The sequence below is a fragment of the Ahaetulla prasina genome, chromosome 5 (genome assembly GCF_028640845.1).
Source record: "Ahaetulla prasina isolate Xishuangbanna chromosome 5, ASM2864084v1, whole genome shotgun sequence".
NCBI lineage: Eukaryota > Metazoa > Chordata > Lepidosauria > Squamata > Colubridae > Ahaetulla > Ahaetulla prasina.
In genome coordinates this window covers 16,735,014-16,748,195 of record NC_080543.1, presented here as the reverse complement: position 1 = coordinate 16,748,195, position 13,182 = coordinate 16,735,014, and the positions used below count along the sequence as shown (strand labels likewise).

Genomic DNA, 13,182 nt, shown 5'->3' with positions numbered 1-13,182 from the left:
GAAACAGGCCCATTTCCAGCCTCCAGAGGTCTCCGGAGCCTGGGGAAGCCGTTTTCGCCCTCCCAGAGGCTCAAGGAAAGCCTCCGGAGCCCAGGGAGGGCAAAAACACACCCCCTCCCCACTGTGGTGCAGGAGGCCAAATAGGCCACACCCACCATGGCCACGCCCACCCAGCAACCAGGCAGAGAACCCCTTGCTAAAATTTTTGAAGCCCACCTCTAGTCCTGGGGTCATGTGATCACTATTTGTGATCTTTCCAGCCAACCTCCAACAAACAAACTCCATGGGGGAAACCAGATTTGTTTAATGAACACGTGATTCACTTAACAACTGCATTAATTCACTTAACAACTGTGGTGAAAAGGTTGTAAAATCAGGAATGATTCACTTAGCCACTGTCTCGCTTAGCAACAGAAAGTTTAGTTCTAATTGTGGTCATAAATCAGGACTACCTTTATCAGTAAGAACAAAGTTTCATTGTTGTATCATGGGTGAAATCCAGCAGGTTTTGACAGGTTTTGGAGAACCGGTAGCGGACATTTTGAGCAGTTAGGAGAACTGGTAGTGGAAATTTTGAGTAGTTCTGAAAACCAGCAAATACCACCTCTGGCTGGGGTGGCATTATGGGGATTTTGCAATATCCTTCCCCAGGAGTGGGGAGGGAATGGGGGTTTTGTAGTATCCTTCCCCTGGAGTGGGGTGGGAATGGAGATTTTGCAGTATCCTTCCCCTGCCACACCCACCAAGCCTCACCATAGCCACAGAACCAGTAGTAAAAAAATTTGGGTTTCACCACTGTATCCTATTGATAAAAATTTTTGCTACTTTGGGAGAACACTAGAATCAAATTACAAGCTTCACATTGTTACATACTCAATAAATCTTGTATTAATGGTCTTTATCTTTATTTATCTACAGGCAATAAAGACGTCTTAGTTATCCTCCCTCCAACTGCAAATATTTATACAACATTTCTGTTTTAGGATAATATTCTATGTATCTGAAATAGACATGTTGCAATAACTAGTCTTTCAGATGCCATTGTTTTTAGTCATTGTTTGTGGCAGTGGGCAATCATGACTAATTTTTGGAAAATCACATTAATATTTTTTTTAACTCCAGCTAAAGAATTCTTTTTTCTTCTCCTTCTTCTTTCAGCTCCAGGGTTCCTTGAAGAGAAAACTGGTGGTAAATCTGACACCAGGCAATAACAAGAGATCGAATGGCATTGCTGACAACACTTTCCTGGATATTAAGAGAATCCGAGGTGGTGATAATAACCTTTCCATGGGACGTGGCCAGTGTGGTAACAGTTGCCCAAACCAGTCAGTGTTGGGATCGTTCTCAGTTGGTCAAGGTGCTCCAAGGAAAATGGACAACTCAACCAGCAACAGTCATGCTGGGGCAAACGGGATGTTTAACATGACTCTAAAAGAGGTCAAGAAGGAACCCGGGGAGACAATCTCTTGTAGTAAACATCTGGATGGTCAGACATCCCACAACAGTGCTTATCCTAACAGATATGGGGAAGAAACAGGGGAACAGCTGATGGACCCAGAACTTCAGGAGCTATTCAATGAACTGAGTAATATTTCTGTGCCCCCCATGAGTGACCTTGAATTAGAAAACATGATAAATGCCACCATCAAGCAAGACGAACCGTTCAACATCGACATTGGTCAGCAGATCCAGAGAGGGGCCCCTGCCCAATCATCTTCCCTGCAGATGGACAAAATGGTGATCAAACAAGAGTATTCACCGGGGTTGAGCCAAGTTTCGGTGGGATCCCCTCAAATGAGGCCTCCTTCGACAGACTCGTCTTTCACCATGCCTGGTGCTGCTATGTCCACCTCATCTCCCATTCCTTCAGTACCTCAGACTCAGACGCCTCCTTCTCAAGGGACATCAGTCCCCACCCGGCCACTGGGCAATTGGCAAGAGGTTTCTCATGCCCAACAATTAAAGCAAATAGCAGCAAACAGGCAACAGCACGCTCTGATTCAGCAGTGCCAACAAAATCAATCAGCCACTTCCTGGCCTGGTTTGTCATCTACAGAACCATCTTCTGGATCCTTTGTGCAGGAGAAGATGTCTAGCCCATCCTTCCACCAGCAGCAACAGTTCAGCCCGCAAAGTTCTGCAATGTCTGGAATGCCAGTCAATGGGACTCAATCCAAAGGCATGAACAGTTACTCCTACCGGCCAAACTCTATGCCCCAAGGAAGTTCTGTCAACATGGTAATGCCCCGAAAGCCTCAAGACATCCCCAGAAATTATGTCAGCAACAATCAGGTGTCACTGGAGGAATCTCAGAACAGTATCAAGCCTTTGTTTCATTTCAACTCGGAACAAGCCAGCAAGCAGATCTCTTCTGGTTTGGGAGCCCCCAATAAACCTTCCCTTCTCCACTATGCACAGCAGTCCCCGCAACAGTTGTCTAGCTCAGCGGTTCAACCACAAACTTCGCAGCAGCAGCAGCAGCAGCAGCAGCAGCCATATTCGGCCCAACCTCAGCACCTCCAAAGGCCCCCCAACGTACCCTTAGCTTTGCAGCAAAAGATCATGCTCCAGAAAATGCTACAAAATCAACCGGGTTCAGCACTGCAGTTCCTGGGCCCACAGAATCAGATGGTAAGATTTTCTCCTATACTATATTTTTCTTTTCTCATCCATCAATGTCGGGTCAACATGGGCAACTTGTCAAATGAGGAAAAGTCTCACGATGTGTTACTTGATTTGGGAGGCCATGTTGTCTGACTTCTTTCCTTTCAGGTTCTGAACAATGAGAGGTGTTGTGGCTCCGGCCCCCAAACATGTCCTCATGGAGGAGAGTGACTCGGAGAGTGAGGGAGAAGAGCCAGTAAGGCCTCTCTTGCCAGGACCCTCCTTGCTGGCACCGCCCCAAGTTCCAGCTGCGGGCCAGGAGGAGGAGCTGCCGCACCCTCCTCCTCCCTGGCAATGCCTCAAGTCCCAGCTGCTGACGATCAATCCTGGATTGATCCGAGGCAGCGACGAAAAGATAGGTGTGCGCAGCAGAGGAAGAGGTGTGGCAGGCTCAGAGATTGCTGAGTCACTGAGCCACACCCCACAGGGTATAAAAGTGGGTGGAGCTGCCATGTGGCCCTTGTGACGGACAAAAAAGCTACCAAGGGTGCACTGCAGCTCAATTGTTGGAGGGTTAAAGGACTTTGTCAGTGAGTTTTTGGCAATGGATCTTGGACACGAGATAACGGATTCAGAACTCGGCAGGCCTTTGCACGGTCATTGCCAAGTATTTCCTCAACTGAAGAAAATCAGGTCTGTAGCAAATAAAAAGACTGGGAGACACACGTCTTTGCGTTTGTTCTGTGAAGTGGGGAGGGGGAACAGATCATGTGGTAAGGCCACACTTGGAATCCTGCATTCAATTTTGGTCGCCATCATGTAAAAAAGATGTTGAAACTCTAGAAAGAGTGCAGAGTAGAACAACAAAGATTATTAGGGGACTGGAGGCTAAAACATATGAAGAACGATTGTAGGAACTGGGTATCTCTAGTTTAATGAAAAGAAGGACTGGGGAGACTTGATAGCAGTCTTCCAATATCTCAGGGGCAAAGAAGAGGGAATCAAGCCAGGGGTGAAATCTAGCAGGTTGTGACAGGTTCTGGAGAACCGGTAATGGAAATTTTGAATAGTTTGGAGAACTGGCAAATACCATCTCCGGCTGGCCCCAGAATGGGGTGGGAATGGAGATTTTGCAATATCCTTCTCCCAGGAGTGGGGAGGGAATGGGGATTTTGCAGTCTCCTTCCCTGGAGTGGGGTGGGAATGGAGATTTTGCAGTTTCCTTCCCCTGCCATGCCCACCAAGTCAGGCCCACCAAGCCACACCCACAGAACCGGTAGTAAAAAAATTTGGATTTCACCACTGAGTCAAGCTATTCTCCAAAGCACCTGAGGGTAGGACAAGAAGCAATGGGTGGAAACTAATCAAGGAGAGAAGCAACCTAGAACTAAGGAGGAATTTCCTGACAGTGAGAACAATCGATTAGCGGAGCAACTTGCCTGCAGAAGTTTTACATGCTCCAACACTGGAAGTTTTTAAGAAGATGTTGGATAACCATTTGTCTGAAGTGGTGTAGGGTTTCCTGCCTAGGCAAGGGGTTGGACTATAAGACCTGCAAGGTCCCTTCCAACTCTGCTATTCTATTCTAAGAGTTTTCTTTGGAGGTGGGTGGTGAAAACTTCCAAGGATTTTGTAGTCCCAAATTCAGCAGTGCACTTTTGCGGCAATAAGAAGCACAAAAGTTGTATAATGATTTGCAAATTTAAGCAGGGAGGTGAATTGGTTGCCCTCTATATTAACGTGTGTCATATGGTGACACCTCCCAGACTGGTGGTAACTAGTGGGAACATGATTTAAAATTTTAGGAAACATGAAAAAATGGCTGCTAGGATGTCTAGGACAACTTGCCATGGCCAACTTGTTGCCATCAACTTGCCATGGGAGAACTTGCTGTGGGACAACTTAATGCGAGATAACCGTACTCTAGACTCGTTGCTCTCTTAATATTAGTAATATTACTGATATCGTTAATAATAATATAGTCATCTTGCATTGATTGTCCCCCACAAAAACAACAATCCTATGAGGTGGTTTGACTGAGTCAAAGGGATTGGCCCAAAGTCAGTCATTGGCTTTCATGCTTAAAGCGGACGTAGAACTCACCGTCTCCTGGTGATTGGTCCAAAGTCACCCAGCCGGCTTTCATGCCTAAGGCGGGACTAGCACTCACAGTCTCCTAGTTTTTAGGCCACCATCCAGTTTGGTGAGGTGATTAAGGCATCAGGCTGGAGACCATGAGTTCTAGTCCGGCTTTAATCATGAAACCAGCAAGGGGATGGTGGGGGGTGATTCACTGTCAGTTCTAGGAAGGAGACAGTGACAAACTGTTTCCCAAATCTTGGCAGGAAAACTGCAAAGACAAGTCCAGGCAGACTCCAGGAATTAACAATGACTCAAAGGCACACAACTCCCCAAAATTTGTCTTAATGCTTAAAATTTGTCTTCTCCCTGATCTTCGGATCTTTAGGCGCGAGCTCAAAACTTTCTTTTTTCACCAAGCAGGGCTGGCCTAACGATTTTATTGAGGGTTTTAGTGGGGTTTTTAGAAATTTTTAGAATTTTTACAGATTTATTTTAATAACTCAGCATATTGAATTAGATTTTTAACTAATATTGGATTTTAAGTGTTTTGGTATCTATGTTTTATTTGTGCTGTACACCGCCCTGAGTCTTCGGAGAAGGGCGGTATAAAAATTCGAATAATAAATAAATAAATAAAATGCTGAGAACAGCCCTGCAAAGTGTAAGCTTCTTTTTGCTTGCTGACGGTGGTACAGCAAGTATGGCAAGTTGATGAAGATAACATTCCTTTCTAGTCTGGGTCTTTTCAGTTTTCCTTCAGACCGCTACCAGGAAATCAGAAAGAGGGGACTGCTGTAAGTCTGCTCAGGAAACAGGACCGTTGTCACAATAAACATTTTAGAACCATTGCAGAGTTGCCTGAGTGAAGTCCTGCAACATGTTTATTTATTTATTCCATTTCTATAGTCACCCGTGGGACGCAATGGCTTAGTGGCTAAGACGCTGAGCTTGTCGATCGGAAGGTCGGCATTTCAGCAGTTCAAATCCCTAGTGCCACGTAATGGGGTGAGCTCCCGTTACTTGTCCCAGCTTCTGCCAACCTAGCAGTTCGAAAACACGTAAAAAATGCAAGTAGAAAAGTAGGGGCCACCTTTAGTGGGAAGGTAACAGTGTTCCGTGTGCCTTTGGCATTTAGTCATGTTGGCCACATGACCACTGAGACGTCTTCGGACAGCGCTGGCTCTTTGGCTTTGAAAAGAGATGAGCACCACCCCCTAGAGTCGGGAATGACTAGCACATATGTGCGAGGGGAACCTTATAGTCAGCCATGCCAATCAATGACTGTGGGCGGCTTACAATTCCCAAACTGCAAAAGCAATTAAAAACAATAAAAATATCCAAAATAAATACTTTGAGTTCATTTAGTGACTGTTCAGAGTTACAATGACACTGGAAAAAGTGACCATTTTTTTCACACTTACGATCATTGGAGAATCTCCATGGCCACGTGATCAAAATTCAGACACTTGGCAACTGGCATGTACTTATGACAGTTGCAGGGTCCCTGGAGTCATGTGATGAGCAAAGCCAATGGGGAAGCCAGATTTATGTGAATCAGCTGCAATAGTTCACTTACTAACTATAGCAAGGAAGGTGGTAAAATGGCACAAAACTCACTTGACAGCTGTCTTGCTTAGCGACATAAATTTTGGGCTCAGTTGTAGTCGTAAATCAAGGATTACCTGTATTTTGTGATTTTTTTATCTATGGTTCCATATGAGTAAACTAGGATTCCTTGTCAGCAAGGGGGCCGTTCAGTGGTGGAGTTGTCTGAAATCTCGCAAAGCATCCCAGGCTTGCTCTCAAGTTGCTATAAGATTGATGGGATTTCCAGAACATGTTTCTTGGGCATAAATAACCTGGTGCCCAGATGTATGTACAAACACGTGCCAAACACATGTACAGTAGTGGCCAAAATTGTGTAAACTTTTTTGGAAAAGTGTATTTTCTACAACTAGCTAATAATACCACATTTTTTAGCACCATAAAATTAGATATCAATGGAAAAATAATTTAATCAAGAATGTAATGCAATAACTTTTATGAAGGGTTTGCTATTAGAATAGCAGTGACAGTCTAAAGAAGAAAAGTGAAATACGCAGAAGAAACAAGATATACAAAAATTATCACCATAGAAAAAGCAAGATATGCAAAATTATCACCATGTCAGTCAATACTTAGTTGGGTAACCTTTAGCATGAATTACGGCCTTACAACATCTTCCCATAGAGGGAACCGAGTCTTTTAGTTCTGCAGCAGTTATAATGTGAAACCAAGATTGAATGATGGCTTCTATTAACTGGGTTTTATTGCTGGGTTGCATCTGACTCAGAAGTGGGTTTCAGCAGGTTCTGACCAGTTCTGGAGAACCGGTAGCGGAAATTTTGAGTAGTTCGGAGAACCAGTAGTAAAAATTCTGACTGGCCCCACCCCCATCTATTTTCTGCCTCCCAAGTCCCAGCTGATCGGGAGGAAATGGGGATTTTGCAATAACCTTTCCCTGGATTGGGGTGGGAATGGAGATTTTACAGTATCCTTCCCCTGATCTGACTAGCAAGTTTCTTTAGTTGGCTCCGTAGATTTTCAATTGGGTTAAGGTCTGGGCTATTCCCAGGCCATTCCAGCAGTGGAATATGATTATCTTGAAACTCCCCAAAAAAGTGGTGTTATTAGCCATCAAACCTTAAAAACACACTTTTCCCAAAAGGTTTCCACGATTTTGGCCACTACTGTATAGTGACACCAGGGTACAAACTGCACCCTTTATATATTTGTATGGGACATTATGGGGCAAATAGAAACAATGGAGTTAGTGGGATATCACAATTTGTTCTTTTTTTTTTTTGGTCATTTTTGGACAATTATAATTAGAAACTAAAGCTTGTGCCAATGCACAAAATCACCACTAGAACACCTATCCAGAATTTAGCAAGTTGTCAGCTATACCTAGCTTAAATTTATTTTAGCTTCTTTTAATTAGAAGCCATAATACATGTGAAGCTTGGTAAACTGCAAAGGAAAAAGCATCTTCGCATGGGGCTTATTTCCATCTCGGTCCTTCGTAAAGCCTCCTGAGGCATCCTTAAGAAATAAATAGGGTGGGCGGATGCATTCCAGGACTTGGGTTGGAAGCAAGCCCATCTGGTGGCTGTACTCACTAAAGCAGCCAATTTGTGAGAGGCAACCAATTAAACTGCAAATCTCGGGTTTTCTAAGAACTCCAGAATGTTCCTGCAGGTTTTATGTGGAATGGATTCAGCCCTCTGTTCCAAAGATGATCCAGCAATGTTCTGAAAGTGAAATCTTCCAAATGGAAGACCTTATTGGTCACACTACAGGTGCTGGCTTTGTTTTTTGAACAATATTAACTGCTTCATTTCAGAAGATCCACAAAAGTACTAGACCAGGGGTCTGCAAACTTGGCTCTTTTAAGACTTGTGGACTTCAACTCCCAGAGTTCCTCAGCCAGCAAAGGAACTGAGGAACTCTGGGAGTTGAAGTCCACAAGTCTTAAAAGAGCCAAGTTTGCAGACCCCTGTACTAGACCATTCCTCTGAATGATCAGCCCAGCATGGTCCATAACCCAGGATAGTCCATTCCTACAATGATATGCTTTGTGGCTCAAGTGGCTAAGGCACTGAGCTTGTCAATCAAAAGGTCGGCAGTTCAATGGTTCGAATCCCTAGTGCTGCGTAACAGGGTGAGCTCCTGTGACTTGTCCCAGCTTCTGCCAACCTATCAGTTCAAAAGCACGTAAAAAAAATGCAAGTAGAAAAATAGGGACCACCTTTGGTGGGAAGGTAACAGCGTTCTGTGCACCTTTGGTCATGCTGGCCACATGACCATGGAGATGTCTTCGGATAGCACTGGCTCTTCGGCTTAGAAACGGAGATGAGCACCGCCCCCTAGAGTCAGGAAGGACTAGCACATATATGCAACGGGAACCTTCACCTTTACAAATAACTTACGGGACCGCCTACTGTTACCCCATGCCTCCCACCGACCCGTACGCTCACACAGAGAGGGACTTCTCAGGGTGCCGTCCGCCAAGCAATGCCGGCTGGCGGCCCCCAGGGGAAGATCCTTCTCTGTGGGGGCTTCTACCCTCTGGAACGAACTTCCCCCTGGCTTGCGCCAAATACCTGATCTTCGGACCCTTCGCCGCGAGTTGAAAATGTATTTATTTACTCGCGCGGGGCTGGCTTAAGTCTTTTGTTAGATTTTTAAAATTTAAAATTTAAATTTCTAGATGAATTTTAATGGGTTTTTTTATTTTAAATGTTTTTTAAATTTTCGGCCAACTGTATAATAAGTTTTTTAATTTTGTTTTTAATTGTATATTCTGTTATATTCTGTTCTTATTCTGGCTGTAAACTGCCCTGAGTCCTTCGGGAGAAGGGCGGTATAGAAATCTAATTAATAATAATAATAATAATAATAATAATAATAATAATAATAATAATAATAATAATAATAATAATAATAATAACAACAACAACAACAACAACAACAACAACAACAACAACAACAACAACTCTGTGAAATAGCTTGATTCCTGAGGCTGTGTGGATCTCCAACACTTGAGCTTTTCAGAACAGAGTGAACAACCTGTGAACTCTCCTGCTCTGAGGGATGGATTAGAAAATTTATGAGATCCCTTCCAACCCTATGATTCTAACTCAATTTATGAAAGGACTTTAAAAAATACCAATTTTTACTACATATTTTCATATTTGGTGGACTTGCAAGAAAATTAAGGCCTTTTGGATAAGAATTTGGTGGATTATTCAAAATGTATTGAAGAAGAAGATAAAGTTCCTGCCACAATTTTTCCTTTTGGGAATCATAACGGATTGTACAGGGATTGAGACTAAACTGATTCTGAATTTAATAACAGCAGCAAGACTGTTGATTGGACAATACTGGAAGAAAGAAGAGGTACCTACAATAGAAGAATGGATACTGAAAGTCATTAATTTGGCTGAGATGGCTAAAATCTCAGCTTTTTTAAAAGACAATACGCAGGAAAGATATTTAATTGAATGGAAAAAATGGATTGATTATATACAAAACAGATATCAGATTAAGAAATATCAGATTGCCTTTGAATAATTAGAAAGTTATTTTATGTAATGGGAGGGGTTGGGAGATGAAAAGCTTTGGATGAGGTTAATTGGATTGGAAGGAAAATTTTATTCTATGTTTATGTATAACAATACCTTGTGATTGACCCGGGAAGCCGGGGGGGGGGGGGAAGGGAGGGGGGAAGGGGGTTTTTGGGAGGGAGGGGGAAAAAAGGGGTGAAAATGTCTTTGTTTTTTTTTAAACTTTTTCAATAAAAAAAAAAATACCAATTTTTAACCATTCTCTAAACCAGGGGTATCAAACTCAATTTCATTGAGGGCCACATCAGGGTTGTGTTTGTCCTTGGCCAGCTTGACGTCACTCATATTGGGGGCACCTATTGGCCCCCAAGTGCTCTGCCAACAAAAATGGGCTCCCGATCTCTGGGAAACCCCACAGGGCCGCCCTGGAAACAGCGAAGGACCGGCCCGCAGTGCCTTTGCCAGTGAAAACAGAGCTCAGGTGGGCCGCATGTGCCCCTACCCAGGCCCTGTTTTTGGCTGCGACTGCCTCCTGTAGCCCTTTGCCAGCGAAAACAGAGCTCCGTTTAAGTTCCTGCAGAATCAGCCTCAGTTCCTGTGGTATATTTCTGCCTATTGTTTTCTTCCTATGGTTTAGATTGCCACCTCCATGCTAAAAACAAACAAGCAATCTATACAGACCTGAATTTGGGAATTCAGTCTCATGATAGACATTCGGGTGGTTCATTTACAGACAACCATAGTAGCAAATATTAGTATGTGGCCTGACAAGAATTACCTTTCATAATTGATGATGTATCAGCCTGTTTCCATAATATAGACATAAGGCCTCACAGCATCTTTAGAAATTTAATGGATGCTTCTAACCACTGTCCACTCTGCCTAGCCCTTCATTCTTAATGCCGTTGGCTGGTCTTCTCTGATGTAGCATGGAGTTAAGGAGACATGGACTACAATTTCTCTAGCTTATCCAGAAAGCAAAGACGATGGTTGAAGCCATCTGCACCATCCTTTCAGGGACAACTGGACAGGGTCCTAATCAGTAAAGGGGCAGATTCATGTCCAAAAAGATTTTAAGCGTGGAAGCAAGTCAAAACTTTAAATAAATTAAAATATGATTCTGGTTGGAGTGACTGGAGGATCAGAGAGTAGATGCACCGTTTCCAGAATACAGGCTATTGACATATCCTTAAGTTTAGTTTTTCTAAAACTAGCTAATAACACCACTTTTTTTTTTTTGAGTAGTACCATAAAATTAAATATCAATCGAAAGATAATTTAATCAAGAATGTAATGCAATAACTTTTATGAAGGATTTGCTATTAGAATAGCAGTTACAAGATAAAGAAGAAAAGTGAAACATGTAGAAAAAACGAGATATACAGAAATTATCACCCTGTCAGTTAATACTTAGTTGGGTAACCTTTAGCATGAATGACGGCCTTACAACGTCTTCCCATGGAGTGAACCAAGTCTTTTAGTTCTGCAGATGTTCTAATGTGAAACCAAGATTGAATGATTGCTTCTATTAACTGGGTTTTATTGCGGGGTCGCTTCTGACTAACATTTCTTTAGTCGGAGTCGGCAGCTCCATAGATTTTCAATGGTGTTAAGGTCTGGGCTATTCCCAGGCCATTCCAGCAGTGGAATATGATTATCTTGAAACTCAAAAAAAAAAAGTGGTGTTATTAGCCATCAAACCTCAAAAATACACTTTTCCCAAAAGGTTTCCACAATTTTGGCCATTACTGTATATAGTAAAAGGACATATCTAGCAATTGCTTAAATGGAGCAAACCTTAGCAATTGTTTAGAAAAGTTGGGTTTTGCTGCTAGTTTCACATGTGGGTGGCTAATGAGCAAGCATATCTCAGAACTCTGCACCCCCCCCCAAAAAAAAAAAGATCAGTTGTGGTAGCACAATTGCTGGTGGCAACCATCAGAATCTGTTGGTAGCCACAGTGATATCACAACTTCATTTGCATTACTTCTGTGTTGATGTCATGATGTTATATCACTCCTCCGACGGTGGCAATTATTGTGAGTAACAGTTAAAAGGTGGGGTTTTTTTTTCTTATAAGGTCCTTTCTGATAATAAAAGCAGAGTCATTTGACCAGAGTGCTGTCGAATACAACTATATCGCTTCTTTCTTTAAAAAAAATCATAACCCTCCACATTTTCAGAACAGAAGAAGTACTTCGATAACTGTAAACATTCTCTTTGTTACTCTCATATTATTGGTATTTCTAGAGGATTTCTCTCCCCCAAATGAAATCCCAAGCAAATCAGAAGCTATTAGAGACCCATTAAGTGTTGGATTTGCACATTAATACTACTTTAAAGTCAGGCTTGAAAGGTGTGGGGGGAGGGAAGGAAATAAAGAGGTTGAGTATTTGTTCCAAGCATCTGTGAATTTGTTTGTAAGGCCACGTTCTTGTGGTTACAATGCTGTGATCAAAAGGATGCAGAGCTAATGAATTATAATATTCACTTCCACCTGCTGTGTTTGGAGCAAAGGAATTGGGAGAAAAACAAAAGTGAAAGTATGGGTTTACCCATCATCAAATTACTGTGGTGCCTCATATGGAAAATTCATGGGTGGTTTTTATTATTTTGTTCTTTCCATTTTCTATTTTCCAGAAGTGGAAATTCGGCTAATATGTTGCTGTTGAATATTCTTCATGGAAAGGCTCTCAAATTTATTCCCTTTAATGTTTTGTACATTTACAGAGGAACATGCATTAGAAAGATGGAATATAATTCAGAGAGGGTGGGAAGGAAGAAGGGAAGGAAGGAAGGAAGGAAGGAAGGAAGGAAGGAAGGAAGGAAGGAAGGAAGGAAGGAAGGAAGGAAGGAAGGAAGGAAGGAACTCATGAAATCAAATCTTGATGCATCAGATTACACTTAATGATCCATCTTATCATAGGGTAGGGTAGGGTAGGTAGGGTAGACATGAGGTAAAAAACTTTCCCTGTGTCTAGTTGTTTTAGCATGTAATGCTATAGCATTACCTCCCCAAGGGGAGGCATTGAAACAGTTTATGTCCAGAATAGAATAGAATAGAATAGAATAGAATAGAATAGAATAGAATAGAATAGAATAGAATAGAATAGAATAGAATAGAATAGAATTCTTTATTGGCCAAGTGTGATTGGACACACAAGGAATTTGTCTTTGGTCATATGCTCTAAGTGTACATAAAAAGACAAGATACATTCATCAAGAATCATAAGTTACAACACCAATGGGGCCTCTGGTGGCTCAACAGACTAAGCAGTCTGTTATTAACACAGCTGCTTGCAATTACTGCAAGTTCAAGTCCGACCAGGCCCAAGGTTGACTCAGCCTTCCATCCTTTATAAGGTAGGTAAAATGAGGGCCCAGATTGTTG

At 42.5% G+C, this 13,182-nt stretch overlaps 1 protein-coding gene across 1 annotated transcript in view; it reads left to right on the top strand.

The window, feature by feature from the left end:
• Positions 1-13,182, top strand: part of MAML2 (mastermind like transcriptional coactivator 2) — a 244,218-nt gene that overhangs the window by 173,370 nt on the left and 57,666 nt on the right. Inside the window, exon 2 of the mRNA XM_058185197.1 lies at positions 1,159-2,631. Within this exon, the coding sequence (XP_058041180.1) occupies positions 1,159-2,631 (1,473 nt within the window). The remainder of the gene's footprint in view (positions 1-1,158; positions 2,632-13,182) is intronic.